The sequence below is a fragment of the Miniopterus schreibersii genome, assembly GCF_964146895.1.
Source record: "Miniopterus schreibersii genome assembly, chromosome: 19".
NCBI lineage: Eukaryota > Metazoa > Chordata > Mammalia > Chiroptera > Miniopteridae > Miniopterus > Miniopterus schreibersii.
Genome location: NC_138119.1, coordinates 11213439 through 11239230, shown reverse-complemented (window position 1 = coordinate 11239230; position 25792 = coordinate 11213439). Strand labels below are relative to the sequence as shown.

The 25792-nt window shown below is 47.0% G+C and overlaps 2 protein-coding genes across 7 annotated transcripts; both read right to left on the bottom strand.

Moving 5' to 3' along the window:
• Positions 1-26: 26 nt before the first annotated feature.
• On the bottom strand, positions 27-14227 carry TDRKH (tudor and KH domain containing). Of its 3 annotated transcripts, XR_013997652.1 has the most exons (15): positions 14127-14225; positions 8636-8784; positions 7800-7906; positions 7010-7199; positions 5886-6025; positions 5452-5773; positions 4313-4473; positions 3962-4134; positions 3672-3736; positions 3248-3399; positions 2914-3015; positions 2569-2659; positions 2313-2402; positions 1775-2129; positions 330-501 (listed from the first exon to the last, which is right to left on the bottom strand). XR_013997652.1 is itself a non-coding variant. In XM_081120712.1 (14 exons), the coding sequence occupies exons 2-13, from the start codon at positions 8757-8759 to the stop codon at positions 2350-2352; spliced, it is 1680 nt and encodes a 559-aa protein (XP_080976838.1). In that variant the 5' UTR covers positions 8760-8784; positions 14127-14227; the 3' UTR covers positions 27-2129; positions 2313-2349. The 3 variants fall into 3 exon arrangements, 2 of the variants coding, with proteins under 2 accessions (XP_080976838.1, XP_080976839.1); XM_081120712.1 differs by having other exon boundaries at positions 27-2129; positions 14127-14227; XM_081120713.1 differs by lacking the exons at positions 330-501; positions 1775-2129; positions 2313-2402; ... (1 more) ...; positions 2914-3015; positions 3672-3736 and having other exon boundaries at positions 3329-3399.
• A 1191-nt stretch (positions 14228-15418) lies between these two features.
• On the bottom strand, positions 15419-25755 carry LINGO4 (leucine rich repeat and Ig domain containing 4). 4 transcript variants are annotated; one of them, XR_013997729.1, is made up of 4 exons: positions 25567-25729; positions 21380-23223; positions 16755-17561; positions 15419-16717 (listed from the first exon to the last, which is right to left on the bottom strand). XR_013997729.1 is itself a non-coding variant. In XM_081121629.1 (2 exons), exon 2 carries the CDS (start codon positions 23133-23135, stop codon positions 21351-21353), a length of 1785 nt encoding a protein of 594 aa, XP_080977755.1. In that variant the 5' UTR covers positions 23136-23148; positions 25567-25755; the 3' UTR covers positions 19396-21350. The 4 variants fall into 4 exon arrangements, 1 of the variants encoding a protein (XP_080977755.1); XR_013997730.1 differs by having other exon boundaries at positions 21380-23219; positions 25567-25653; XR_013997731.1 differs by having other exon boundaries at positions 21380-23148; positions 25567-25647.
• Positions 25756-25792: the final 37 nt, after the last annotated feature.

Here is a 25792-nt window from a genome sequence, read left to right as displayed (position 1 = left end):
CCTTGATACATGGGACCCAGGATGTGATTCTGGACACCTCCTCCTATCCTAGGAATTAAAGGGTAGTGCAATCCACACGTGTTCACTGTTTCTTGGGGGGGAAGGTGGGGTTGCTGGAGTGGAACATGGGTCTTACAGAGCTGAATTCACTGTAGGAGAAACATTTAATGACTGAAACAATCAGAGGGAGCTGAACAGACAGGAAAGGGACCCAAGGATTTTAGGCTCCTTTTGCCTTCCTCTCACCCCAAAGCCATTTCCCCATTTATTCTAACCATTTACTTACTGAACACCTGCCAGGAGCAAGAACCAAGCTATTGGGATATTTTCATTCATATATTTCAGTTCAAATCAGAGACAAGTGCTAATTCATTTTCTTTGGATGTGGAGATGAGAGAAGGCACATGGGTCCCGCTGCTTTGACTCAGGGGATTACAACAGACAAAATAACAAACAGGAAGCATACAAGTGGGTATTCCGGGCAGCAGGAAAAGCACAGGGCTGTTGGAAGAACAAGGAGCCCATCAGAACGGGATGTGAACTGAAAAGACTTAAAAGCCACCTTAAAGGAACACACTTTTATACACGGTAGCAAACCGCAGCTAGGAATGGACACCACTCATTTTCCACAGCGAGAAGTCTTATGATTTGTTAGGGGTCCTCTCTACTTAACAGTAAAGGCTGAAGAGCTGAGGAAACTAGGGACTAAGTGACCCAATGACCATGTAGAGTGGCTCCAACCCCAGGGCTGAGCCAAGGTCTGAAGGTCAGTGGCAGCCCTTCACTGACTTTTCCACAGCTGCTCATCAGAGCTGCTCCCTCACAGGAGCGCCACTGCTCACTGGCACTGAGATCTGAGAAAAATTTTGAAAATTGTGGCTATGGGAAAATAGAGTTGCCATGTAGTATATGGGTAGACCCAGTTCACCAATCCCTAGATTAAAAAAAAACCTGCATAAGGCGTCCTTATGTGCTATTTCAAGTTTTCCAGTTTACTTTGCTGATCCTTAAAAAAAATGTTCATTTGTCATTATTCTACCACCCTCATTACATTGACAATATTACTTCAAGTACCTTCCTAGTTCTCACGATACTGTCAGAAATGGGGAGAGGCTGTAGAGAAACAGGCTCCCTAGAGTCCAGAGATGTATTCCTAGAACCCAGGTTTCTAGAATCCTAATCCAGGCTTTTTCTTCCAAATACGTTAGGTGCGGTCTTATTTACACAGTCAAAACCCAAGTTGGCTCTGGTAACTTCAGGGAAAGGATATGATCTACACATGGGAGGAACACTTGTTCATAGATGGACCCCTCTACTTGAGGTGTTCGCAATTCTCACTAGATTTAGGTTCAGAAGACACACCCATAGGCCTTCTTCCACCTTGTGATACAACCAGCATTTAGTTTTAGATAATTTTTTGAGAACTTTATTCAGCAAAGAACTTCCTAAATGCTTTGAACAACTATACATGTTCTCTTTTTCTCTGGGTGTATGCACACATATATATTATAGATGCTATACTAGCAATTTAGAGTATTTCCTGAGCTGCCTCTCTCCTTGCTTATATTTTAACCAAAGTGTACAGGGAAATAGAGCACTGTTTTCAAAAACCTGTCTCCAATAACATCATCAGTTGAGGCTGGGAGGCAACATTCTCTTTCCCATTTCCTGAGGCTTTTTAATATAAATATGCTGATTTTTGCCTTTGTCTCCTGACTCAACTGCAGTCTTTGAGTTAGTTCACCATTCAAAAGCTTCCCTTAACCAGAGTCACCTGAGGAGGCGAGTCAGAGATGTGCAGAATCATCACTTCCAATGACCAAATCCTGGCTGCTTCCCAGCCTGAGAAAGGACACAGCCCAGCAGGAGTGTGCATTCTGATAGGTGGAGGGGACAAGCCAGATGTTGAGCAGCCTGGACACAATGCAGCAGTATTCAAACACGGGAAGGGAGGCTGGTGGGGGATGGAGTAGGAGCACATATTTGTCTCTCTCTACTCCACACTCTTTCTGGTCGTTTCACCGTAGGAGAACACACATTTGGTCCACAGCAAGCCAGGTTTTGTGTGTAATAAAGGAAGGACTGCATAGATCTCTTGATCACAGGCTTTTCTCTCCAGGCATCAAATCCTGCCAAAAAAACAAAGACACAAAAAGTTTAAAAGGGCTCAACCTGACAGCAAGTTAAGCTATAGGAAAACAGCTGCAGAGTAGTAGTATTTAGACAGGCTATGGGGAAGAGAGACTAAAGCAAGGCCCTTGTCACCCTCATTCCTTTTCCTGTTGCTACAGACAGATGACAGCTCCACTCACAAAGCAAAGCAGATGGCCGAGGCAGCTGAAGCGGACTTCAGATTAAGTAGTCCTCTGCAAGGTTATCATCACCAGACATAGAGGCAGCTTCTACACAGCAGGAATGAGCAGAAAGTTAGACACTGCCACCGAGGCTCAGGGATGCTCAGTGGCCACCTTGGGAAGAGCCAAGCCTTAACGAGCTCTCTAGTTTGGAGAGAGTAACTGAGAAATGATAACTTCCAAAGATGCTCTAGGGAGAAAATGTTGTTTGTACCTGATAAGCTGAGGGAGGACAGGGTATTTGCTATCTCTGCAGCGCTCTTCTTGGTCTCAGTGAACATGCTGCTGAGAGACACATCTGTGGCCTGAGGATGAAAACAAGAGAAAAAGGAAGAATACGTTGGCTGGGGGGAAAGGAGCGGCCACTCTGTCGTTTTGCTCACAGGATCTGCTTCAGGCAGTTGAGTTTGGTTGCTGGGAGGGACACAGTGCCTCCTTAGATGATCTAGGAAAGCTCTCTACAAAATGTCATGCATGACTAGAAGTCCTCATGTCACTCAAGGCATGAGATTTGCCCCCCAAAAGTACCTTCAATGACTGTAATAGCTTGCTCACTCACCACATCGTGCAACACATCTGGGACAGTTCCGTTTTCTTCCATGTCTTCAGGAAGCTCAACTGCATATCCTTTACGAACTAATTCTAACCCAATATCAAGCTTCTGAGAAGAAAAATGAGAAGGGAATGAGATTCTCTCTGTGAGGAAGAACGCATCTGAAGAACTAGGGCAGAAGAGCTATGATTGACACTTGAAGGACATTCCTTTGGTGGGATGGTAAGTAGGATCTTACAAAGTAGGAGGAGTGTCACATAGGGTTTCTGGGAAAGAAAAAATAAACGAGGCTATAAATATACTCAAGAGCCAGTGAGCAATGAGCAAATGCCAATCTTACCTTCCCACTGCTAGTATCATATAAGTAGATCTTGGGCCAAGTTGAGGTCCCAGTCTGGACATAGCTAGAGATCTTGGCTACCAGGGGCTTCCAGTCAGCACAGTGAGTAAGTCTGTCAAACTCATCCAAAGCTTCCTCTTCCCATTGTTCACCTGACAAAAGATTGTAGGGAGAGCCCAAGAGGTCTGTACTGACATGGCTGGGATTATCCCCTGAATGGAAATTGGAACTAGCTCTTTCTACTCTGGAAGGCACTTATGTCTGACTGCCAGGCAAGTTTCCGGCTGTTGCTTCCTAGTGCTGGTGAGGAAAAGAAACCTAAGCCCCTTGAACTCAAAAAGCATTGGAATGTGAGAACTCCCATGTGCTGTATTCAAGTTATCCTATCTGGAGGCAAGGTCAATAGGTGTTGTGACCAATTTACCTGAAGGGGCGATCCGTGCCAGACTACACTCTATTGCTTGAAATGGAAGGCTTAGGAAGTCACTCCTAAAGTGAAAGAAACTGAAATTAGACTCCTACTGCCAGAACTGCCTGCTTATATTCCTTGCTTCTGACTAACCCAGCAGGAGGAGGTAATCTTCTGCTCTATGTAAATAGGTTCTCCCAAATCCCCCTGGTGATGAGTGCCAACAGCTAGCCCACCACCCTATGGCCAGGGTTGAGTTAATAGTTGGCACTCCAGCGTGATTTTACCCTGGCCTCCACACTGACCTGAGTGCCCTGAGGTCCCTCAGTGAGCAATCTCCATTATCTCCAAAGTCAACAAAGTAGAGGTCCAGGTTCCCATTCTCCAAGGTGCCAAGGACCCGGGCTCGATACCAGGAACCATTTGTAGACAAAGGTGCTGCTACAATGTCTCCTACGTGCACAGTTAGGTCTTCAGGCTACATGTGGATAAGGGTCAGGAGAGGGTAGAGTTAGAAGGGGTAGGCTTAAAAATAGAAACAATATCAGAAGGAAGAAAGAATGAGTAGTTGCTCCACAGGAAAAGGAAGAAAATATACTACAATGAAAAAGATATATCTTTTCATCAAACCGAGCCCTGTCCCTATGGCAGCTCACCAGACTATTCACATAGTGCTGGGTCATCTCATTGACAAGCTTATCCAATTGCAGGCTTCGGGAGCCAATGATCTGGATCCAGAAGTGGTTAGGATGTTCAGAAGCGGAGACGTAGACTTCCAGGAACTCATCAGCATGGAAACTGAAGTCAGGACTGGGGACTAAACACAGGCATAAGCAAGTTAAGCTGAAGAATCATCACCATCTAATATGGTAACCACATCAGAGTCATCTCTGGTTGGAATGAGGAGACTGCTCAGGGGGTACGAATACCAAGTGGCTATTACCATGTTAAAAGTGGCTGGAGGGACAACTGGATGAATCATACAAGAACATCCTGAAGAAAGGTACAACCACATCAGAGTCATCTCTGGTTGGAATGAGGAGACTGCATCAGGGGGTGCGAATACCAAGTGGCTATTACCATGTTAAAAGTGGCTGGAGGGACAACTGGATGAATCATACAAGAACATCCTGAAGAAAGGTACTAAGCTAGGTTCTGTACCTTCCTATGTAATTGAGTAATAAGAGAGTTTACATTCTTAGTCATCAGCTATGTATTCATATTAGTCACCAATTATGATGACGGTAAATCTTCCAGATGCTAGCTGCAGCATGGACCAGTGAAAAGATACGTGGACAGATAAGGGCCTGTCCAGATTCCATTTTTCCACTGACTCACTGTGTGACCCTGGACAAGTCTGTGAACCTCTTAGGGGCCCTGGTTTCCCCTGCTCATCCCATACCTATGCATAAAAGAGAAAGTTCACAGCCTTTTAATTCTTAAATGTGGGTGATTTTTAAAAACAATGAGATGGGCAAAAAAAATTGGGCTGAGCATTTTACTTGTTTTATAAGTATGTTTGATGAAAGATCATATAAATTCATTACCTGATCTATCACAGACTAGTTTCCTGGGACTTAACATATTTCATATTGTTCTCCATCATTAGCTGGTTTGTATTCAGAAAAATATTATCTTCACTACTAATCCAAGTAAAATATTACCAGGAAGGCGTATCTGATGAAAACTTATAGTCAAGACAATAGAAATTATTTTTTATTGCTTCCTATTTGGGGTTATGTAAGCCAGTATTTCTATTTTCCATATAGCTATGGGTTCCCTCTCTGGTACATACTTTCAAACATGGACATCTCTGGGCTGGGCTGGGCTCCAGACTTCTGAGAGCTGTCACCATTAGGTTTCTCCCAGGAACCTTCTTCCGGCCCTACAATAGCCATGTCGCCACCTCCTTTGCAGGAAGGATCTGCCAGCGGCGAAGCCTGCTCCATGCTAGCAGAAGTGTTTTTCCATAAAGCTGGCTCTCCAGCTGCACCTGGCTCTGTTACTTCCTCCCTTCTTACACTGATTGGCTGCTTGCGTGGGACTCTGGTTTCTGCAGAATGAGTGATTCTTTTCCGAAGTTCTTCATCTTCTGAAACTTTCTCTAGTATCAAATGCTGTGGAAAATAAGAGAAGGGATGACAGCTATGTGGCCAGATATTTTGACCCAGGATGGAATAAAAGTTTTTTCTCATTCTTAGATATGATTCAAGTCTATCAGCTACTTGCCTTGGCTGCTGCCACTTCTTTCTGTGTTCCTGAGATTTTTATAAGTCTTGATAGTAGTAACGTCCCCTCTGATTCTTTGTCACAGGTAATTTTGGCTCCAGAGGCCTTACATATAGAACGAATCGTCTCGCCACCTCTCCCTACATTGAACAATACATAAAATCCTGTCTTTCTGTCCTGGCTAACTTTAACTGCTACAGAAATCACTATTTTGTATATACTAGAAGAGAGTCAGTTCCCATTTTTAAACTGAACAGAATACAAAATATTGACTGGAAAGAAGGAGCTACTGAAACCCCTACTGTAAGAAGGGTAGTTCTGGATTATTTGCTCTATCCATTTTATTTAAACTCTAACATTGGCTAGGTTAACTTCTTTATGTCATTTCCATTTTCTGACCATTCAGCATACTTTACATCCCCATTCCATTAGAAGAGATCCTATAAGGAGTATGAAACATTGGACCAAGGACAGGACATTTTTCTGCTACTAACAGCAGCATAAGTAATGCTCTAGGGGAAAGCATGACAGGTGCCCTCTAGAACAGTATCTAGAATGATCTAGGATAACATGAGCATCCTCAGCTTCCCTTTAAAAATCTATTATTATTATGCCCTGGCCAGTGTGGCTCAGTGGTTAGAGTGTTGTTCCATGAACCAAAGGACTGTGGATTTGATTTCAGGTCAAGGGCACATACCTGGGTGGCAGGTTTGCTCCCCGGCCCCTGTTGGGGTGCATGAAGGAGGCAACCAATGGATGTGTCTCTCTCACATCGATGTTTCTCTTTCTCTCCCCCTCCCTTCCTTCTACTCTCTCTAAAAATCAATGGAAAAAATATCCTGGGATGAAGAGTAACAACAACAAAAAAATCTATTATGAGTTAAATACCTTTACCTGAACCCTTCTGGAATCTACTTGTAAAGTTCAGATCATACAACTTCTTGAGGTAATGGGTTTTGCTTTACCAATGGCTCTGTAAAAAAGTAAAGCTCTGGTCTCAGTGTCCCTTCTTTTCCTCAGCAAGGTGACGGGGAAGTAGGCCAGAAAAAACCCTTGGGCAGATATGAAAGAAAGGCAAAGGTAAAGGAAAAAAGGAAACAGTAGAGGAAGCTGTCCAGTGGTACCTATGATTCTGCCCACAGATCTCTGGGGAACTGAGAGCTGCTCAGACACTGGGGCAGTCTCTGTCAGGATCTGGTGGATTGCTGCTTTGGCCTTGCACACCTGAACAGGAAAACCACTGATAAGCAGCACTCGCTCATCGCCTACATTCTCCGTATCCACATCAATCCGAGCACCTGTCTGTTTCCGCAGCTGCAGAGAAAAGGACACATGGGAATACGCTCCGGAAGAGCTCCCCGTTAGCTAAGGACACTCCAAACCTAACCCTGGAGGGAGATGGCATTGGACACAATTATTAGCAAAATCAGGATGTTATAAGCAGCCCTCACAGGTACTTATGAAGGAGATTAGTGACAAGGTGACCTCAAATAGCAGTTAACTTAAAACGGTTTCTCTTTGTATTTAGAACCCCCTTTTCTCCTGATTTTCTTTGGATTAGAAAATCAAGTATTTTGTTTTCTTGACACACCACCTGAACAATGGAAGATGGTAAGAAGAATTAGGCAGGAATTCAATATTTAATGTCAATTAATGAAAGTATGAAAAATAGAAAAGAATGGGTCAAACTATACCAAGTTGAGATGTAACCAATCAGAAATCCCCATTTCAAGCTAAGTCATCCATTCTCTAGGGAGCAGAAGTACTCATTTCTAGAAGGTAAATAGCATATTAGCTAAGAAGTTCCTGTATTTTTTCTTTTTAAAATGTGCATAGTGTGGATGGGTTTTGTGGGATGAGGGCAGAGAAGGGAAGGCAGAATCAATCTCTGGAAAAGCAGGCTTACACACTTACCTGTTTAATATTGGCTCCCTGCCGGCCAATTATGAACTTCACAGCCTCCTGGGGCACGCGCATCTCTATCTCAATGTCGTCCTCCCCAACAAATGTCAGCCGCTCTTCTGCACAGATCATGGCTCATCAGATCAGACTTAGATTAATGCCCAAAGCTCCTACCAGCCCTCCCCTGAATCTAGCTGTCAAAGAGACACTGATCCAAGAGATAAACTGAGAATCTCAGCCAAATGACAAGGAGAAGTAGCATCTGAGCGGGAATTAGAAGATCCCCAAAGAACAGAAGATGAGCATTCTCTCTGGGATACTGTTTCAGATGCTAAAGTGGGAAAAGCATTTGGCTCTGCAATCAAAAGGTATTGGGTCTTAACCAAACTATTTCTCTTGGAAGTTGCCTGAGGAGTCCATTAGGCTCAGAGCTTCTCCTGTTTGTACAAAACCATTTCTCTAGGTCCTCTTCTCTAGGTCCAGCCTCTAGGGAAAATTAAACCCCACAGTTAGCCTTCTCCTAACAATTAAATAGAAGGAGCATATAAAAAAGATAAGAGTATGGATATTAAAAAAAAGAAACAGAAAAAGAATCCATTGCATTGTTGACGTTGCTGAAGGGAACAGATCAATAGAATTATAAAGCGATAGCTTCATATAAATGATGATAGCTTCACAATAAGAAGACAGAAAAGAAGAAACCAAATAGTTTCAAAGACCCATCACAGAAAGTCAATCACATCCCAACAAATGATCCCCAGTCTGGCAAGGACAGTTTTTATTTCAATTTAACAAGGCTGAAACATAATCTGAACATTTCCATGTGTACAGCTGTGGGGTTCACATACCTCTGCTTTCCCTATATCTGCGGTACAGGATATAGGCAACCGTTGCACCAGCTGGGATCCCGAGGCCCAGTGCTATTTTCTGAGTAGTGGACAGACTTGTCCAAGAAGTCCGTTCAGTGGACATTTTCTGCTGTACTCTTACTTACATCCTGAAATAAGCAAATGAAGGAAAAGAAAAAACTTTCATCCATTACCTTTATGACTGGCAGAGACATGGGAACATATTATATTACTATTAAAGAGAGTACTACTGCCTACTTTCTCCCATTGTAAGAGCTTGAGTAGTCTCAAAATCTATTATCACGTGAAAGGTCTCATGGTACTTTTTAAGTTACTTAAGGGACACATACGTACACATACAACTAAACAGAGGCATACTTCATCCCAGCTCCCCAAGTAGAACTATACATTGGTCACAGTTTTAATTGACAAAGGAACAAAAAATTATTAAATAAGTATTTAAAAATATGTATTTAGATTTCAAGCTATTTAAAATTCCCTAAATGTGCCCTTCTATGACTCCAAGCCTTTCCCGAAGCTGTCATCTCTGCAAGAATGGCTTTCCAGGCCTAGTTTTGGGCTTTGCTACTTCTACTTATCTTTCTTGAAAGTAGAGTCTTTATTTACTATCTGTTCTCCTGATTTCTATTTACTACTCAACTAACAGTGGGGGGGATGTGTGTTCCTGCCCTGCTCCACCAAAACGATGACTTCCTAATTAATTAAGTATAAGCCTCATCTAACCTTACCTCTGTTCCCCCCTTTTCTTGGTTTCTCCTATTTTGCTGGAGGGACTCTGAGTTTGGGCTTGTCTTCCTGTGGTCTCTATCCATTGCTATTGTCACTCTGCTTCTCTTTGGGCGATTTCATCCATACCTGCAGCTTCAACTAGTGCCTACGTGCTAATGACACCAAAACACTGCACTTGGACTGATTCAGAAGCTTAACAATCTCCTTTAGACCACTGCAATGGTCTTCTTACTGGCCTTCTTACATTGACCAGGAAGAAGTGACAGCGAAATACTCCAAGCAAATCTTAACAGGTCCCTCACTATATTTCCTGATTCCCTATACATTCTCACTTTCCCAGATGATTATTCATATTTTCTCTTCTTAAATTTCTAGTACCTCTTTCTCCATCCTTTCAACTGACATCCTTACTTTGTTTCACTGAGAAGAGAGCACTCAGAGAAAATAAACTCCCACCACATTTCCCCACCTACCCCCATCTGTGCCTAAATATTCTATCTTCTTTATAGAGACCATGGATGAATGGTCTCTGCTCCTAGCACTGAAGTCTCTCATAAAAGTGTCGCTCCAACGCTGCTCTCCTTCCTTCTCCTGCATCGTTAATCTTTTCCTCTCTACTGGATCTTTCCATCAGCAGAGAAACATGCTATTACAGTATTTCTCCTTTCTTAAAGAAAACCCTTTCTCGATTCCAATTCTTCCTCCGAATGCTTCTCATTTCTCTCCTTCCTTTATAGCAGGGGTGGAGAACGTTTGACCGAGGGCCGAAATCATTTGGTCTGGCCCTGCCAAGGCCTCACCAAAGAGAAGCAGTTCCAGCCATCACATTAGGGGTGAGTTAATTAAATGTTTGGCTAAATATAGCAGCCTAATTTTTAAGTTGATAATTTTGTATGGGCCAAGAATGATGTTCTAAATATCCAAATGGCCCTTGGCAAAAAAAGGTTCCCCACCCTGCTTTACAGGAAAATTCAAGAGTGCTAATACTTCTGTGCTCAATTTCTCAATCCACTCTCACAGCTCCTGCCAAAGTCAGTGACTTCACACTGCTAAATCCAATGATCAATTCTCAGTCCTCGTTTTACCTGACCTTGCCCCAGTGTCTGGTACAGCTAGTGATTGCCTCTTCTTCGAAACATTTTCTTGGCTTCCACAATAGGACACTTTCTTTGCTCTTCTCCCTTTCTGGCTGCTTTGACAGTCTTCTTTGCTGGTTCCTCCACCTTTTTCTAATCTCTAGACACCAGAGTGCCCCAGGGCTCTGTCCTTTGCCTCCTTCTCTGTTCTACCTCTTTCTTTGGTGATCTCATCAAGTCTCATTCTCAGCTTGGCTTTAAATCCCATCTATACGATGATAACTCCCAAATTCATAGATCCAGTTGGACCACTCTCTTGAACAACAGGTTTGTATATCCAATTGCATATGAGACATCTCAAACTTAATAGGTACAACACTGAGCTCCTGATCTCACCCCTTCCAGTATTAAGTCTTTGTCATCTCAGTACATGGGAACGCCCTTCTCTGAGTCCCTCAGGCTAAATATCCTGTCATCCTCTCCCTCAAATAATATATCCAGCCAGTCAGCAAACCCTATTCATTGTGTCTCTAAGCTACCCAGAACCTGAGCACTTTTTACCTCTTCAATGCTATGACCACCATCTGTTCTAAACCACTATGATCTCTTGCGTAGATTTATTGCAATTGTTTCTTAATGATGTCCCTGCACCTGTCATTGTTCATTCAACTTCTTTTCAACACAATAGCTGGAGTCAAATAACATGACTCATCTGCTCAAAACCTTCCAGTCGCTTCTGGTGCTGAGTAAACGGTAGCCGCTTGATAGTTGGTCAATAATCATTTGTTGAACGAACAAACTTTCCCTTCTTCAGTTCGTGTGTTGCCTGCATGTGAACTCATCAATGGCATAAAAGGTTCTTTGCAATCTGATCTCTGCCTACCATTATATTCTCACCCCATCTCTACTACAGGGGGATGATGCTCTCTCTTCTGTATCCTTGGCTCTGACATGTGTCACTCCTGTCTTCCTAGTCTTGCTCATTAGCCCATCTGGTATCCCTGGCAAAATAGAAAACCTGTCTACACTTTCTGTGAAAGTTTGGGTGGTATCATATAAACATCTTTTTATATACCAAAGAAAAGAAAACAAGCTTGGTTTCATAAAGGAGATTTTTTTTTTTTGCAGAAGTAATTCTTGAGCCAAAAGAACTGCCATCTTCCTATATTAAGATACGGTTTATTCTGGATGTCTAAAAAAGATTTCGCTTCTTTTATCTGCTGGTTACTTCATGTATTTTCTCATACAGCCTTTAAAGTGCAAAGCTTGTCTTCACTATGAATGTGCCCTGAGTATGTGTGGAACACAATGAGGAATAACAACTCCTGCCCTGAAATAGTCTAGTAGGAAAGATCAACACCAAAACAACTAATTACACAGCAATGCAAAGACAATACAAATTTTTGGTTAATGTAACAGCTGTTGGTTAATGCAACAGCTGGGAGGAGCTACATTTAAAAGGTTTATTTCTTAGATGGTGCACAGGTGCAAAACCACCCCATTAAAATGCAAATCATTTATCTTCTGCATTCAAAGCAAAAAATATATTACTATATATGTGCTTGGCCCTGGGGATACAACAGTTCAGGCAGAGTTAGTAGCTGCCTTCAAATAGCTTCCTGTCAGGCAGGGAAAGTCTTATCTTGACAAACAGCAGTTTGTAGGTGTCAAAGGCTTGGGGAAACTGAAACAAATCCAGACCTGTGAACAGCGCAGTAATTCGATCCCAACTCTAATGCTGTCTGCCTTTAACACCACCTGTCTGGCCATAATTCATGCTTATCGAACAAAGAATTATAGAATTTTAGAACTGGAAGGGGCTACAGAAGTGACCCAATTCCACTAATAATGCTGCAACTGGGGAAACTGAGGCCCAGGGAGATAAAGAAACTTTCCTACGGATACACAGCTAATTAGTCATTTCCACACAATGTGATTTGCAGACCAGTCACAAATGGCACCTCTTTAAGGAGACTCACAGGACTAATAGCAATCCTCCCCCCCCCCCCCCCAGTTCAGAAACTATCAGGATCAAGGCAAAAGGATATCTGATATTTCTCTAGCTCTGCAACCAAATCCCCTTAGTCCTGAACCTTATACTATGTTGGGTTTCACTGCTATGGGCTTCCATAGTACTCCAAACATCCCTTCACAGCACATGCATTGCTCGTAATTTTTTATTAACAGCCGTGTCTGTAGTGAGAATGAGTTGAAGGCAGGAACAGTGGGGGTAGGGAAACTAATTCAGAAGCTAGTACAGATGTCAAAGATAAAAATGGAGAAAAGTAGATGGATTAGCGAGTTTTAATAGGTAGAATGCATAAGACTTAGGAATTGATTTATGGAAACATTAGAGGGGTGAGCCAAGGAGCTGGTTACCAGGTTTCTCATTTGAGCACCTGGTAGACTGTAGCATCTGAGACAGAGAATATTGATGATTTGGTGGCGGTGGTGGTGGGGGGGTGGTGGTAGGAAGATGAATGTCTGTGACAAGGATACATTTATTGGGTAACTTCTATTTGAACCAAAAGCTAAATTTCACGAACTCCTCTTTGGATATTACAAATGAAGTTTGTGCTAAATGAGTTACCAGCTGATGTCTCAAAGAATAAATATCTACTTGATTGATCTAGTTTTTTAATTTTTTTTTAAACAATTGACACATTCTTTCACACTGTTCTAAGTTTCTCTTCAGAAAAAAGACATAAAAGGGGGAAATAATATGCTGGAAACGGGGATAACTGAGTAGTACTCAATGCTAGCTTGTGTTTGACTTTATTACTTCAAACTGAATGTGAAGAGATCAGAATTTAAGACCATAATTCCTAGGGGAGGCTGGGTAAGGAAAAGAGGACACGTGTGGATCATTTCAAGGTGAGAAGCGTAGCTAGGTGACGGTTTTCAGTAAAAGCTAACGTCAAAGTTTCCTGACATTTGTATTAAACAGCTGCTAACAACTATCTGATAGGCTTACTTCTATACTATCATTTTTGACAACAAAGTTAGGAGTCAAATCGCCCTGCGAGTTCGTTCCATAGGGAAAGGATTTCTCATTCTAGTATCTCCCAATAACCAGAAGCTACAAAGTACCGAAAACCTGGTGACAGGCTTGCTGAATTGAAGTACCTCATTCGACCACCCTCGCTACATTTATTTTTAAACCAGTGAGTGAAAAAAAGCCCCAACCCATTTCTCTCACGCTGAGAAGCGTCTAAACATTTTATCTTCGGCACGAGAGTCTTCAGCCAAAACCCACGATGGTATCTGCATTAAGGGGTAAGGAGGGAAACTGGAAAAACATCCCCCTCCCCATTAAAGAAAAGGCAGGGGAAAATAAAAGGCAAACAAACTGAGGGCGGTTCGAAAAACGACCAGCCCATGAAGAGTCCGAACCGGCAAACCCTCTGGCATCGCGTCCGCTGTCTTAATCCCGGGCCCAGCGCATCTTCTCGGCTACGGTTACGTCCCCGGGGGGAAAGCTGCCCCCCACAGCGCCTCACCACCGGGGCTCAGGCGGCCACCCCCGGGCCCCGCACCCTGGCCGCGCCGGGGCGCGCTCGGACGCCTCCCTTCCTCAGCCCCACGTTTTCGTCTCTCCGTGGCCAGGGGCGCCCCCAGCCAGCCTCTCCCACTCCCCCCGCCTCCGCTCCGGTCGCCGCCCTCACCACGCCTCGAGCCTGCGGTCGCGCACGCCTCCTCCCACTCACAGCCCCGCGGACCTCGCTTCAGCCGCCGCTTCCCCGCCCCCGCAGCCCGTCCGCACCAATCAACGCCGGGCTCGCAGCCCGACCAATCGCATTCCCCGCCACAACCGATCGAGGGGCGGCTGCGTGCTGATACCCAATTACCCGGAAGGAATCCGAGGCCGGCCCACCACATCAGCCAATAGGACCCAGGGAAACAGACTATTAATTGAAGGGTGCACCTCCTGAGAATTAATCAGCCAATTAGAGGCTTCGCGGAGTCCTCCTGCCCACCTCGCGGCCAATTACCGAGGAGGCTTCCACACAAGCCTTGGGGGGGGAAAAATCTGCGCTCTCGTGGTGGGATCCCGGTGCCAGCGAGGGGCTTGAATCATAAGCGTGTCATCGTTCGCACAAAATTGGTGCCTTTGCACAATGCGAGTGCCACCCCACAACCCAGGGGCCTTTGGGAAAAAAGTCTCATGATAGACCGCTACTTGTTTGCCTCGATCGGTCCCCATACCGCGACATGGGCTCAGGAGACAAGGAAAACATTTTTGGGGGGAGGGGGGCGACGACCCATAAAATAGGGTTCCTCGAGTTGGAAAGTCAAGGGGAAGGAGCTGCGCGGCAGAGAGCGAGGGTCCGCAATTCCTCCGCGGAGGCGTCAACAGCTGGTGAGGACCGACAGACAGCAGGAAAGATGAAGGACCGGAGTTCTGAGAGCTCGGTGGTAAGGGAGCCGGGGGCCTGCCCTCCCTGGGTGGAGAGGGAAGCGGGTCCCGCGACGAGCGCAGGGGGCCGTTTCTGTGGGGGAGGAGAAAGGGGGTGGGTTTCTGGAAGCCGCGGTTTGTTTGGGAAGAGTGCATGCCGGCCGCCGGCAGGGTCCCGGACCGTTAGGGACGGTTGGGCCCCGCTACGGCCTCTGCGCGGCGGGTAGCCTCGCGGGCGGGCCCCGCGCCCCTCCCGGCCGCGGCGCCCGCCCCGCACTGGGGCTCTCCCTGGGGATCAGGGGCTGGGCGCGCCTTGCAAAGTGGAGATCTTTTGCACTAGCTTCTGTCACAGTGCCTGGGGCATGATGAGCACTCGGTGAACGTTGAATGAACGCAAGATTGTATCTTTGGTCAGCTCAAGAGATACCTTTGATACCCACTTTTTCGTTTTGTATTAATTTTTATAATATATGTGTTTTGAATAAGTAACACGTGCACATTATACAGTATTCAAAAGGAATAAAGGCTATTACAATGAATAAGTCTTCTTTCCCGCAGAAGCAACCAATATTACCAGATTTTTGTGAATTTTCATAAAATATTCTAAACATGCATATATATTTTTAACCAGTTGATAACATATTATACATACTATTTCACAATTTCCTTTTGTATAGACTAGATGTCTTTTCGTAGCAGTACATACATATCTGCCTCATAGTAAAGTCATAGTAAGCCTGAGGGATATATTGACATATTTAACCATACTTTGCAAATATACCCAAGTATATTTCCTCTGGCTCTTGCATACCTGTATAATAAATACGTGGGACTGCAAACACTAGGTCAGAGAATTGTGTGTGTTGTTTTTCTTTCATTTGGGTAGATGCAATTTTGCAAATTGCTTTCCTCCTACAAAGATTTTTCTCATTTTCATTCCACCTGCAATGTTTAAAAGGACATTGGTATATATAGTATTGCCAAATTGCCTTCCATGGAAGTTTTATTAATTTTCTATCCCATCAACGTGCTTATGCATTGTGTTAACAAACTTTTTGATTTTTGACAATCTGATAATGTAAATAATATCTCATCGTAATTTTAATTTCTCTTTTAGGGTTGAGCATCTTTTAATATGTTAAGTGGCAATTGTATTTTATTCTGTAAATTGTTCATATACTTTGTTCATATTTTAATATTTTATCTTTGTATAAGTTACAGATATATTTTTCTGTTTCCAGTTTGTCCTATGTCTTTTTACTGTGTTTGTGGTGACCTTTTTTGCTATGCAAATATTTTTTATTTTTAAGTAGTTGAACTTGTCAGCATTTTCTTTGCTAACTTTTGGGTTTCATATCATATTTAGAAAGGCCACTCAGCCGGCATGGCCTAGCAGCTGAGCATCCACCGATGATCCAGGAGATGGCTGTTCGATTCCCAGTCAGGGAACATGCCGGGCTTGCCGGCAGGGGGCATGTAGGAGGCAGCCTATCAATGACTTTCATCATTGATGTTTCCATCTCTCTCTCTCCCTCTCCCTTCCTCTCTCTGAACTAAATAAAGACATATTTTTTTTTAAAAAAGAAAAGCCTCCTATTACATAAGGTTATTTAAAAATTATTCTGTTTTTCATAAATACTTTCATAGTGTCTTTTTGTATATTTAAATACTGGATTCACCTGGAATTTATTTTGGTGTAAAGGTGTGAGATAGAACTCTATTATATTTATTTATATGTTTTTATTGATTTCAGAGAGAGGAAGGGAGAGGAAGAGAGAGAGATAGAAACATCAGTGATGAGAGAGAGTCATTGATCGGCCGCCTCCTGCATGCCCCCTGCGGGGGGATCGAGCCTGCAACCTGGGCATGTGCTCTGACCGGGAATTGAACCTGCAACCTAGGCATGTGCCCTGACCGGGAATCGAACCACGATCTCCTGGTTCATGGGTTGATGCTCAATCACTGAACCACACAGGCTGGGCTCTAACTTTATTTTGTTTGTTTTACCTGACCCTACTTATTGAATAACCCATATTTCCTCCACGGTTTTTGAAAGCTGCCTTTATAAAACTCAAAGAGCCATATGTATCTTGGTCTGTTTTGGGGTTTTCATGTTCCATTGATCTCTTCAGCCATGTTCCAGTATTCCCAGTCACTGTGCCCCTCAAGGGTAGCCACTCTACTGACTCCTGATAGCAGAAACTAGTTTCGCCTGTTTTTTATATGAAGAGAATCATGCAGTATGTACTCTTGGTGTCTGGTTTCTTTTGCACAATGTTATTTTTGTGAGATTCAGCCATATTGTTGTGTGTAGTTTTAGTCCATTCATTCTCATTACTGTGTAGTAGTATATTGTGGGGATATACCACAGTTTACTTTTCAATATATTGTTAAGGCTCTTTTGATCAGAAGACATAGTTTTAGATTACCTAAGGGAGAATTATTATATAGACTATTCCTATATACATGTTTAAGTCATTGATGTCCATTCAGTAGTGTTTTAAAGATTTTGTCATATAGAATTTACATATTTCTTAAGATTATTCCTTGGTATTTGAGTGCCTTAATTGCTATAGCTATTTTTACCTTTAAAAAGGTAAAAGAGTTGTTCAGACCCAAAGAAGAATGTCCACTGTTGCTGGCAGCCAGGCATTTCAGTTCAGTCCATCTGATCCTTGGAATTTCTGCTGCTTTCTTCTGGTCCCTGAGAAAGAGGCAGCAAGGACATTGGGAGAGGGGACTGAGAAGAGAGTAAAAAACCAACCAACCCTCAGCTTCCTGAATCGGTTGCATTAGAGTTACTGAAGGAAGGTGAGGATTAACAACGGACCCCAACCCCCCTGAAAAAGTAGTCCAGAGCTAGTGGGGTGCAAGATGACCCCTGGACTTTACCTTTCTCGCAGGTCAGGTCCTGCACTGAGAGGCCCTGGGGAAGGGTCCTAAGAGCATGCAGTGACGAGAGCAGGATAGTGGCATGGTGGAGGCATTTGGGTTTTGAGTGAGCCCTGAGTTCAAATGCAGCTCCCTCACTAACTAGCCCCGTGTACTCGAGCAAGGTACTTAATCTATTTGACCTTTAGTTCCATCATCTAAGATGCCCTATCTTATAGGATTGATGTGAGGATTAAATAAGGAAACAAAGATAAAGCCACTGACATAGAATAGATCCTCAATAAATGTTATTTTTTTTCATCTCTCCACCTCTGTCCCACCCCGGGAAGAACTCCATTGGATTACCCCAAAGATGTGGACCAGACCATCCCTGCACATGCACGTGCGCGCGCACACACACACACACACACACACACACACACACAACCTCCTGTGTCCCTGGTTGCACTCACACTTGTTGACTCACACACACCAAATTGTGCAGTCACACCTGAGGTAGGGCAGCCTTCCTAGACAGGCGTGATGAGGACTGGCTTGCTGATTGTATAAGCTGTGGAAGTGCTCATCTGAGTAACCCTGCTACGTTAAGGGGCTTCACTTCTTGAAGGTCTCTGGAAAAGCTGTTATGGAAAATAAGGGGTGTCAGTGAGGGGTAACTCCACAGGCATTTCCCCTAGCTCCAATGTGGTGCTTTAAAAAAAATTATATATATGTATATTTTTATCGATTTCAGAGAGGAAGGGAGAGGGAGAAAGAGACAGAAACATCAGTGATGAGAGAGTCATTGATCGGCTGCCTCCTGCATGCCCCCTGCTGGGGATCGAGCCCGAAACCCGGGCATGCGCCCTGACCCTGACTGGGAATCGAACCATGATCTCCTGGATCATAGGTCGATGCTCAACTGCCTAACCACTCTGGCCCGGCCGATGTGCTTCTTGAGGGATACTTGCCCATCTCTGCCAAGGAGGTCCTAGTCTGTGCCCAGAATTGTAGTGTCTGGAGCTGTGCTGTCCAATACACTGGCCACAAGTGGCCATTGAGCAAGTGCAATGCAGCTGATGGCTGGTGCAGCTGAGTGGAATTTTACATTTACTTAATTTTAAGTAATGTAAATGTGACAACCAATTCTTGAGTTATTGGAAAACTTTTAATATGGATGTGTGAATCAAATTTTTCAACAGTGAATTTTATGAAACCTAAATACAGATCAGATATTTATAGTAAAAATTTACCATTCGAATTGGAATGTGCTATGTGAAATATACACTGGATTTCAAAGACCTAATATGACAAAACAATGTAAAAATTTTTATTACTAATGTTTGTATTGATAATATGTTGAAATAATAGTCTGGGTATATTAGGTTAAATTAAATAAAATGTATTAAAATAAATTGTATCTGTTTCTTTTTGCTTTTTAAATGTGATATTAGAAAATTTGAACTTACATATGTGACTTGAATTCTGTTTCTGTTGGGCTGCCCTGGAGACTCTGGGACACGGAGATACTGGAGCAGCAGTATCTCCTGCTCCAGACACGTCACCTGTGTCATCTGTTCCCACTGCCTCAGGTGCTTCTCAGAGATTTCTCTGAGCAGCAGTGCGGCTCCGCTCTTCTCTGCATTGCAGAGTGGGCAACTAGAGCGAGAAACGGTAGCACCTGACCCCCAGCTCCCAACCTAATGAGATGCTGGTGAGAATTTGGAAAAGAGGGAGAGGGCTGTGACCCCCAGGGCAGCCTTTCTGGTGTCTTATAAACGGGAGAGGGAGGTGGTTGGGTGTATAGAAAATTGTGTGTACTTGCAGGGGTACGGTTGGAGGCTCAAGGATACCCATTTCTCAAGGTTGTTGGTTCTCCAGCCTCAGTCTCCAAACGGCGGCTTCTCACATTCATCTCTGCTACCCTGAGGAGCTACCCTGGTGGTTAAGTCCCCCCGTGTCCCCCTGGTGCGAGCTCCTCTCACTTGTTGGGGACTGTCATGAGTGGCCTCCTTGGAACAAGGACAACAGCAGCAGGAATCAGCTAGGACGCTCATGATGCTTGGTGGTGTTGGTGAAGGGTGGGTGGGGGCTCTGGAGGGTGGACGCCCCACAGATGCTGCTGCAGAGAGGCTTTCCAGGGCCCCCCTGTGCCTCTTCTCAGCCCCTCCTCCCTGCTCCCTTTCTTTCCCTCCACTCCTCCCCTGCTGAGGATGTCTAGGCTGCTGTCCCCTGAGCTCTCTGCATCTCTACTTTTTCTGGCTCCGCTTTGCCCTCTGTTTGAAGCACACTCAGAGGCAGTCAGCACCTCCTCCCACCCTGCCTCTGCATCAAAGGTCTCCGTCAGACAGTGACCTCTCTCCAGAGACAGCTCCCCGCTGGGGCTGCACGAAACACAGGGCCTGGGGAAACTGCAGAACGGTAGTGGAAATGAACTAGGAGGCTTTTTTTCCTGCTGCTGCCTCTTGCCTCTACTTTTCACTACAGCTCTCAGCGCCCCTCCTGCCCTGTGCCTCCAAGCCCATTCCTGCTGTGTCCTGGGTCTCCCTCCTTTGACAAGGGCAGATTCTTGCTTTTTTAAGTCATTTTCTAGGAGTTCCCCTCTTGCCTTCCCTCAAGGGCAGGAGGGATCTGTGACATAGGAATGATGGGGAGATTCCACCACGAATGAGAAAGAAGGGCCCGAGCTGGGTGTCCTGGGTTGGAATTTGTGCAGAGGGATGGATCCCTTGGGAGGTGGAGGATTGCTTCTCCTGCCCCAGAGCTGGAGAGTAGGAGAAAGGGTGAAACTGAAATGGGCTGGGAGAGCTGCTCTCTCCACGCCTGGCTGGTCACCTTCTGTATAAACTCCTGTTTATTAAATTCAGGCAAGGCTATTTGGATACACGCTCAGTGGGCAGAAAGGGTAGGAAGGGGGAGATTTGACAGCAATAAGGGACAGGAAAAGTCTGAAGTAAAGAAAACTCCAGCAATCACGTTTAGTTTGGGCTGCTACTGTCATGGCCTTTGGGCAGCAGGTTTAATGACGTGACAGACAGAGGCAGGGGGTGGAGGCTCATGCGACACAGTGCCAGTGTGTAGTCTGTTCTCCCCCATCCCACACTCACATCTTCTCCTTAGCTTGAGGTCCGAGGCCCTAGTTCCTTGTGCCTGGGGGAGGGGATGGAGTAGAGGGAGAGGGAGACCACCTGACTGAGGAGCGGAGACTCTGAGAAGCAAGTGGCACTTTCCTCGGAAATAATCTTAGAGCTGTGGTTGGCCATTGGTATTGGTTAGTAAAGCGTGTAACTGTGTGTAAAGGAAGCCTGGTGGTTAGACTAGCAGACTGGAGCCTTGGTTATATTTCCAGCTTTGTGTATGGTGGGGCAAGGGCTGGGCTGACTACAAGATCTATATGCCAGCCCCCTGGGACCCTCAGGGAAGAGATGACAGTGCTGTCCTCAAACTGCAAAGGCATGAGTCAGACTGTCAGGAGACAGCATAGCTGTGGGCGTGGTGCAGGTAGGAGGTATGGGAGGCCTGTGCTGCTTGGGACTGGGTCCTGGTCCAAGCGGCCATGGTTCCTTTCCCCTGTGGTATCTGAAGCTGGCATGTGACTGGGTCCCCAGTGTGAAAGGAAAGGTCAGAAGAGCTTGGCAGTGACCCGGTTACCTCCAGAGTTCTTATCCCCAGAGGGCCGAGGTGCCACAAAGTCAAAGGTCATGTGATGCTTGACCCGTCCTTTCCCCTTGCTCCAGAGGGCAATGAGGCCAAAGCAGAGGGTCACCGAGGTGAGGAAGGGGAGGAAGCCGACTGCCAGCACCATAGCTACCCCTCTGCTGTCCAGGAAGAAAGGCCCCGGGACCCCTGGCATGGTGATGTTGGAGTCAAAGAGTGTGCCATTTGGTGGCTCAACTTGGATTACTTCCAGCCAGGTCCTCAGGGAGTCATTCCCAGCGACATTGCTGACCACACAGACATAGGCCCCTCTGTCCCGGAGCTGCACCGAGCGGATCTCCAGCGTCCCGTCCTCGAGCACCCTTACTCTCCCAGCCCTTCCCAGCCAAGCCCCAGGAGGCCTCATCCAGGAGACAGTGGGGGCTGGATCTCCATCCCCAGAGCAGGAGAAAACAGCGCGTCCCCCCTCCTCTGCGATGACCCATCGTGGCCCAGACTTTTGGATCAGGGCTGGTTGGCAAGTGAAGTGCCCTGGAGGTAGGATGTCTGAGAACTCCCTCAGGCTCTTCCCCTGGACATGCCTAGGGCCAGCGCAGGCCGGCGGCGACGCGCCAAAGTCCAGGCGGCGGCGGAGCCGAAGCAGCCAGAGGAGGCGGCAGTCACAGGTCAGGGGGTTGCCAGATAGCTTCAGGGTGACCAGTTTATCAGGAGAAGGGAAGGCTGTTTCCTCAAGTGTCTGAAGGGCATTGTCCGCCACATCCAGGAGGTGGAAGGCAGTCAAGCCATGGAAGGCATGGGCAGCGATGGAGGTGAGGCAGGCCCCTGACAGTCGAAGCTCCTGGAGTCGCACCAGGGGACTGAGCCTTCGGGCTGGGATGGCTGAGATGGGGTTCTGAGATAGATCCAGGACCGTGAGGAAGCTCAGGTGGTGCAGCGCCTGGAAGGGCACGGAGCTCAGATTGCAGCGGGTGATGGCCAGGCTGCTAAGATTGAGTCCAGCCAGGCTCCCAGGCTCCAGGGCCTCCAGAGCTGGCCAGTGGTGGATCTCCAGCTCCTTTAGCTGCCCCAGCCCTTGGAGCGCCCCCGCTGGCAGCCTTCCGATATCCAGTTCTCGGAGTCTTAGGGACACTAGTTCTGGAAGCCGGGCCAGGGCCAGGCCGGGCACTGTGCTGAGGTTGCAGCGCTCCAGGGTGAGGGCGCTGAGCTTGGCCAGCCCTGCAAAGGCCCCTGGAGCCACAAACACCAGGTGGTTGTCCCCAACCTCCAGTTGCCGGAGGCTGCCCAGCTCCCCAAAAGCTCCGTCAAGGAAGAGGACAATCTGGTTGAGGCGGAGGTCCAGCAAGGTGAGGGCAGAGAGGCCCGAGAAGACCCCAGGCCCCATGATTCGCAGGCGATTGCCCTGCAGTCTCAGGGTGAGTAGGCTTCGCAGGCCGTGAAAGGCCCCTGGCTCCAGGGTAGACAGCTGGTTGTAGCTGAGGTCCAGTTCCTGGAGCAGGCCCAGGCGAGAGAGCATCCCCTGCTGAAGCCCCCACAGGCGGTTCCCACTCAGGTCCAGGAGTTCAGTGTCCAGTGGGAGTCCCCCGGGCACAGCCTCCAGCCTCCGGTGGGCACAGAGCACTGCCCGGGGCTGGGAGGAACAGTCACACAGAGCAGGGCAGCCACCACTGCTCCCTCTGGGCAGGAGGAGCAAGACAAGGAGAGGGGGCCACGGGGGCCAGGCTTGCTTTGGAGCTACCGTGTCTGCAGCCATCCCCTCTTCAATCCTGGAACAGATGATGACATGTCCCTTTTTGGAAAGTGGCTTCAGGTGATGGTGACCCTGGACTTCCCCGGGCTGCCTTAGGGCAGAGAGAGAGAAAGCCGCCCATCTCAGCACTGCCAGGAAGTGGGGCACAGACCAGGAGGAATTCTGGTCTGTACCTCCCTGGGGCCTCCTGGGACTCCTCTTTGGAAAATCTCTATTTTCCTCTCCTCCTGGCCCTGGCGTCTGCAGGCCAGGTGACACTAGCTCATGGAAACCTAGTCAAGCCTGATTTCTGTGGGGCAGTTTTATTGGGACCGGGACTGGGACAGAAAGCAGCAGGAAGTAACGTTACCCTGTAACTGGTTTTTCTCTGTATCTCTGAGATCCATAAATGCTTCTGGCCCCTTTGCCCTGCTACATGCTCTCCCCAAGCTCTGCTCTGTCCCCCTCTTCCTACCCTCTCCTCCCATATTATCTACCTGTAGCCTTGGGGTAGATTTGAGAGGCCTCACTGTGAGTCAGTCACCCAAGGCTGGGAACTGTGCAGGCCTCAGCTCCCCCAGCCCCCACTTACTGCCTCTCTGCCCTCCTTAACCTGGCACAGAGCCTGAGGCCCTAGACTAGCAAGATCCAATCTCCCCGGAATGCCTGTATGGACAACAGCCAAGTTGCACATTAGCTGTGGCACAGGACACAGGGGCCGTTTGAACCCCTCACGGGAACCCCAAGGGCAACCCTTCCTCCCCAATAAATGATGTTGGGGTATGCGAGGGACCCAAGAGATGCCTAAGTTTGGAGTTTTGTTGCTTGGTCCTCAGACTTAAGCTTCTCTTATGTCCCTCCTTCATGGTGTTTTGATTCAAGTCCAATATGTGAATCTGAGGGAAATCTCTTGTCCCTTTGGCTTCAGCTGCCTGAGCAATACACAAGAGACAGACTGTGAGCCAGGGAGGTGTAGACAAGTACAGGGGGATAGCACCCTATCAGGCACGGTGGGTGGGGAGCAAGGCAGCCCTTGAGTGGCACACACAGCCCGTTCACTTAAAGTGGGTTTCTGGGTGCCAGGGGTCTGGACAAAATCAGGAAGACTGTGATTACAGTGACCACTGGACACCGACTCAGGGGACAGAGGAGAAGGTAGTGAGAATCCTTAACTCACCCTGTTCAATGCCAACAGGGTCCCTCAGGGAGAGAAGGGTTTGGAATTGGCAAGGGGTGGCTAAATGGAGGTGGGATACCCGGGCTTCTTTCTAGCTGCAGATCCTGGTCACCTTTGGGCTTTCGGGTGTCAGGCTTTCTGGGCGCTCACAGAGTTAGCTTGCTACTACATGCCTCGTTTTCTCCCACCTGGAACTTAGGAGAGGCAGTTTAAGAGGCATCTTCTCCTTTCCTTCCCACTCTACACCTTCCTCTAGAAGGATCCTACAGCTGCTCAGAGGCAGTAGGAATTGGGAAACGGAAGGAAGGGGCCCAAACAGTAGAGGGATGTGGGACACTATTATGAGGTTTGAGCTCAAGAAAGAATGGCGTGGGGCCCGCAAAGACTGCTGACCAGGCTCCTCTCACCCCTCTCTCACCTGACAGGTAGCCCTGGCATGCTAAGAGTGCTGCAGGGCGGCAATGCCCCAGCTTCCTCACTCCCCCTGTGCCTGTTCTGGGAAGTCCCCCAGTCGGTGAGCACTCGATCAGCAGCGCTGCAGTTCCTGCTCACGCTCCCTGCTCTGCGCTCAGCAGAAGTGCAGTGGAGCGTGCAGCCCTCCTTCCCTCCTTCCCTCCTTCCCTTCTTCCCTTCTTCCCTTCTTCCCTTCTTCCGTCTGCTGCAACTTCCCTCTTCCTTCCCAAAGCCTCCTGGGCCAGGGGCTACCGGATTTGGGGCCAACCCCTTCTCTTTATTTATAAGGTGGCTAATTTAATCACCAACTTCCCTTGCCAATTTCCATGGCTATACGACTGGCTTCCGGCCACTTTGCAGGAAGAAATAGGTGTTGAAACCACTTCTTTCTCTCCTTAAATGGGCTGAGGTCTGGGGCACCAGCCCCTCAAGGAATAAGGGGCTTTCTTGTCTCTCTGTGGCTGTCCAGACACACATTTGAACCTGGATAGCCTCTTTAAAGCAGATGGATTGAGGCAAGGGGACCTTCGTGGGGAGGGGGCTCTTGGAGGAAAGACTGGGCGGGAAGACCCTCCTCAGAGGTAGAGGGAGCCCCGGGGAGATAAAGGGAGGTCTCCTTGGAGTCTCTGTCCCCAGAGGCACTTGAGATATCTTAGTTTTCCCATGAACATCCGGTGGGGCCAGGATCAATGGTTGCCTAGGGGTGGGGTGGGGGTGGGGCCACAAACCCTCTGGCCTTGGCTAGCGCAGGGGTCTGGCCTTTTCTCTGAGAACATTATGGAGAAGGGCAATTGCAGCCCTGGGACAGGAGGTGGGGGCACTTACCAGAGAAGCTGGAGCGCGGCATCAAGTTGGGTACTGCATCTGTCCAGGGCTGGGGGCCCGTCCCATTTGAGCTGCACCTCGGCCCACGCCTCCCCCGGGTGCTCACTCCCACTGCCCCCTGCCCGCCTGCCGGTCCGCCTGCCCGTCTGTCTGCCCGCAGCTGCTGTTGCTGCTGCCGCCACTGCTGCCAAGACTGAGGTAGAAAAAAGAACCAGAAAGCTTTTCT

What these genes read in the sequence shown, in the direction of transcription:
- TDRKH (XM_081120712.1), bottom strand. Translation starts at nt 8,759, where the DNA reads ATGTCCACTGAACGGACTTCTTGGACAAGTCTGTCCACTACTCAGAAA. An exon ending in AGGGACCTCAGGGCACTCAG is followed by an intron (nt 3,737 to 3,961) that starts GTCAGTGTGGAG and finishes CTTTCACTTTAG; the next exon opens with GAGTGACTTCCTAAGCCTTC. An exon ending in GTCCTCCCTCAGCTTATCAG is followed by an intron (nt 2,403 to 2,568) that starts GTACAAACAACA and finishes CCTGCTGTGTAG; the next exon opens with AAGCTGCCTCTATGTCTGGT.
- LINGO4 (XM_081121629.1), bottom strand. Translation starts at nt 23,135, where the DNA reads ATGGCTGCAGACACGGTAGCTCCAAAGCAAGCCTGGCCCCCGTGGCCC.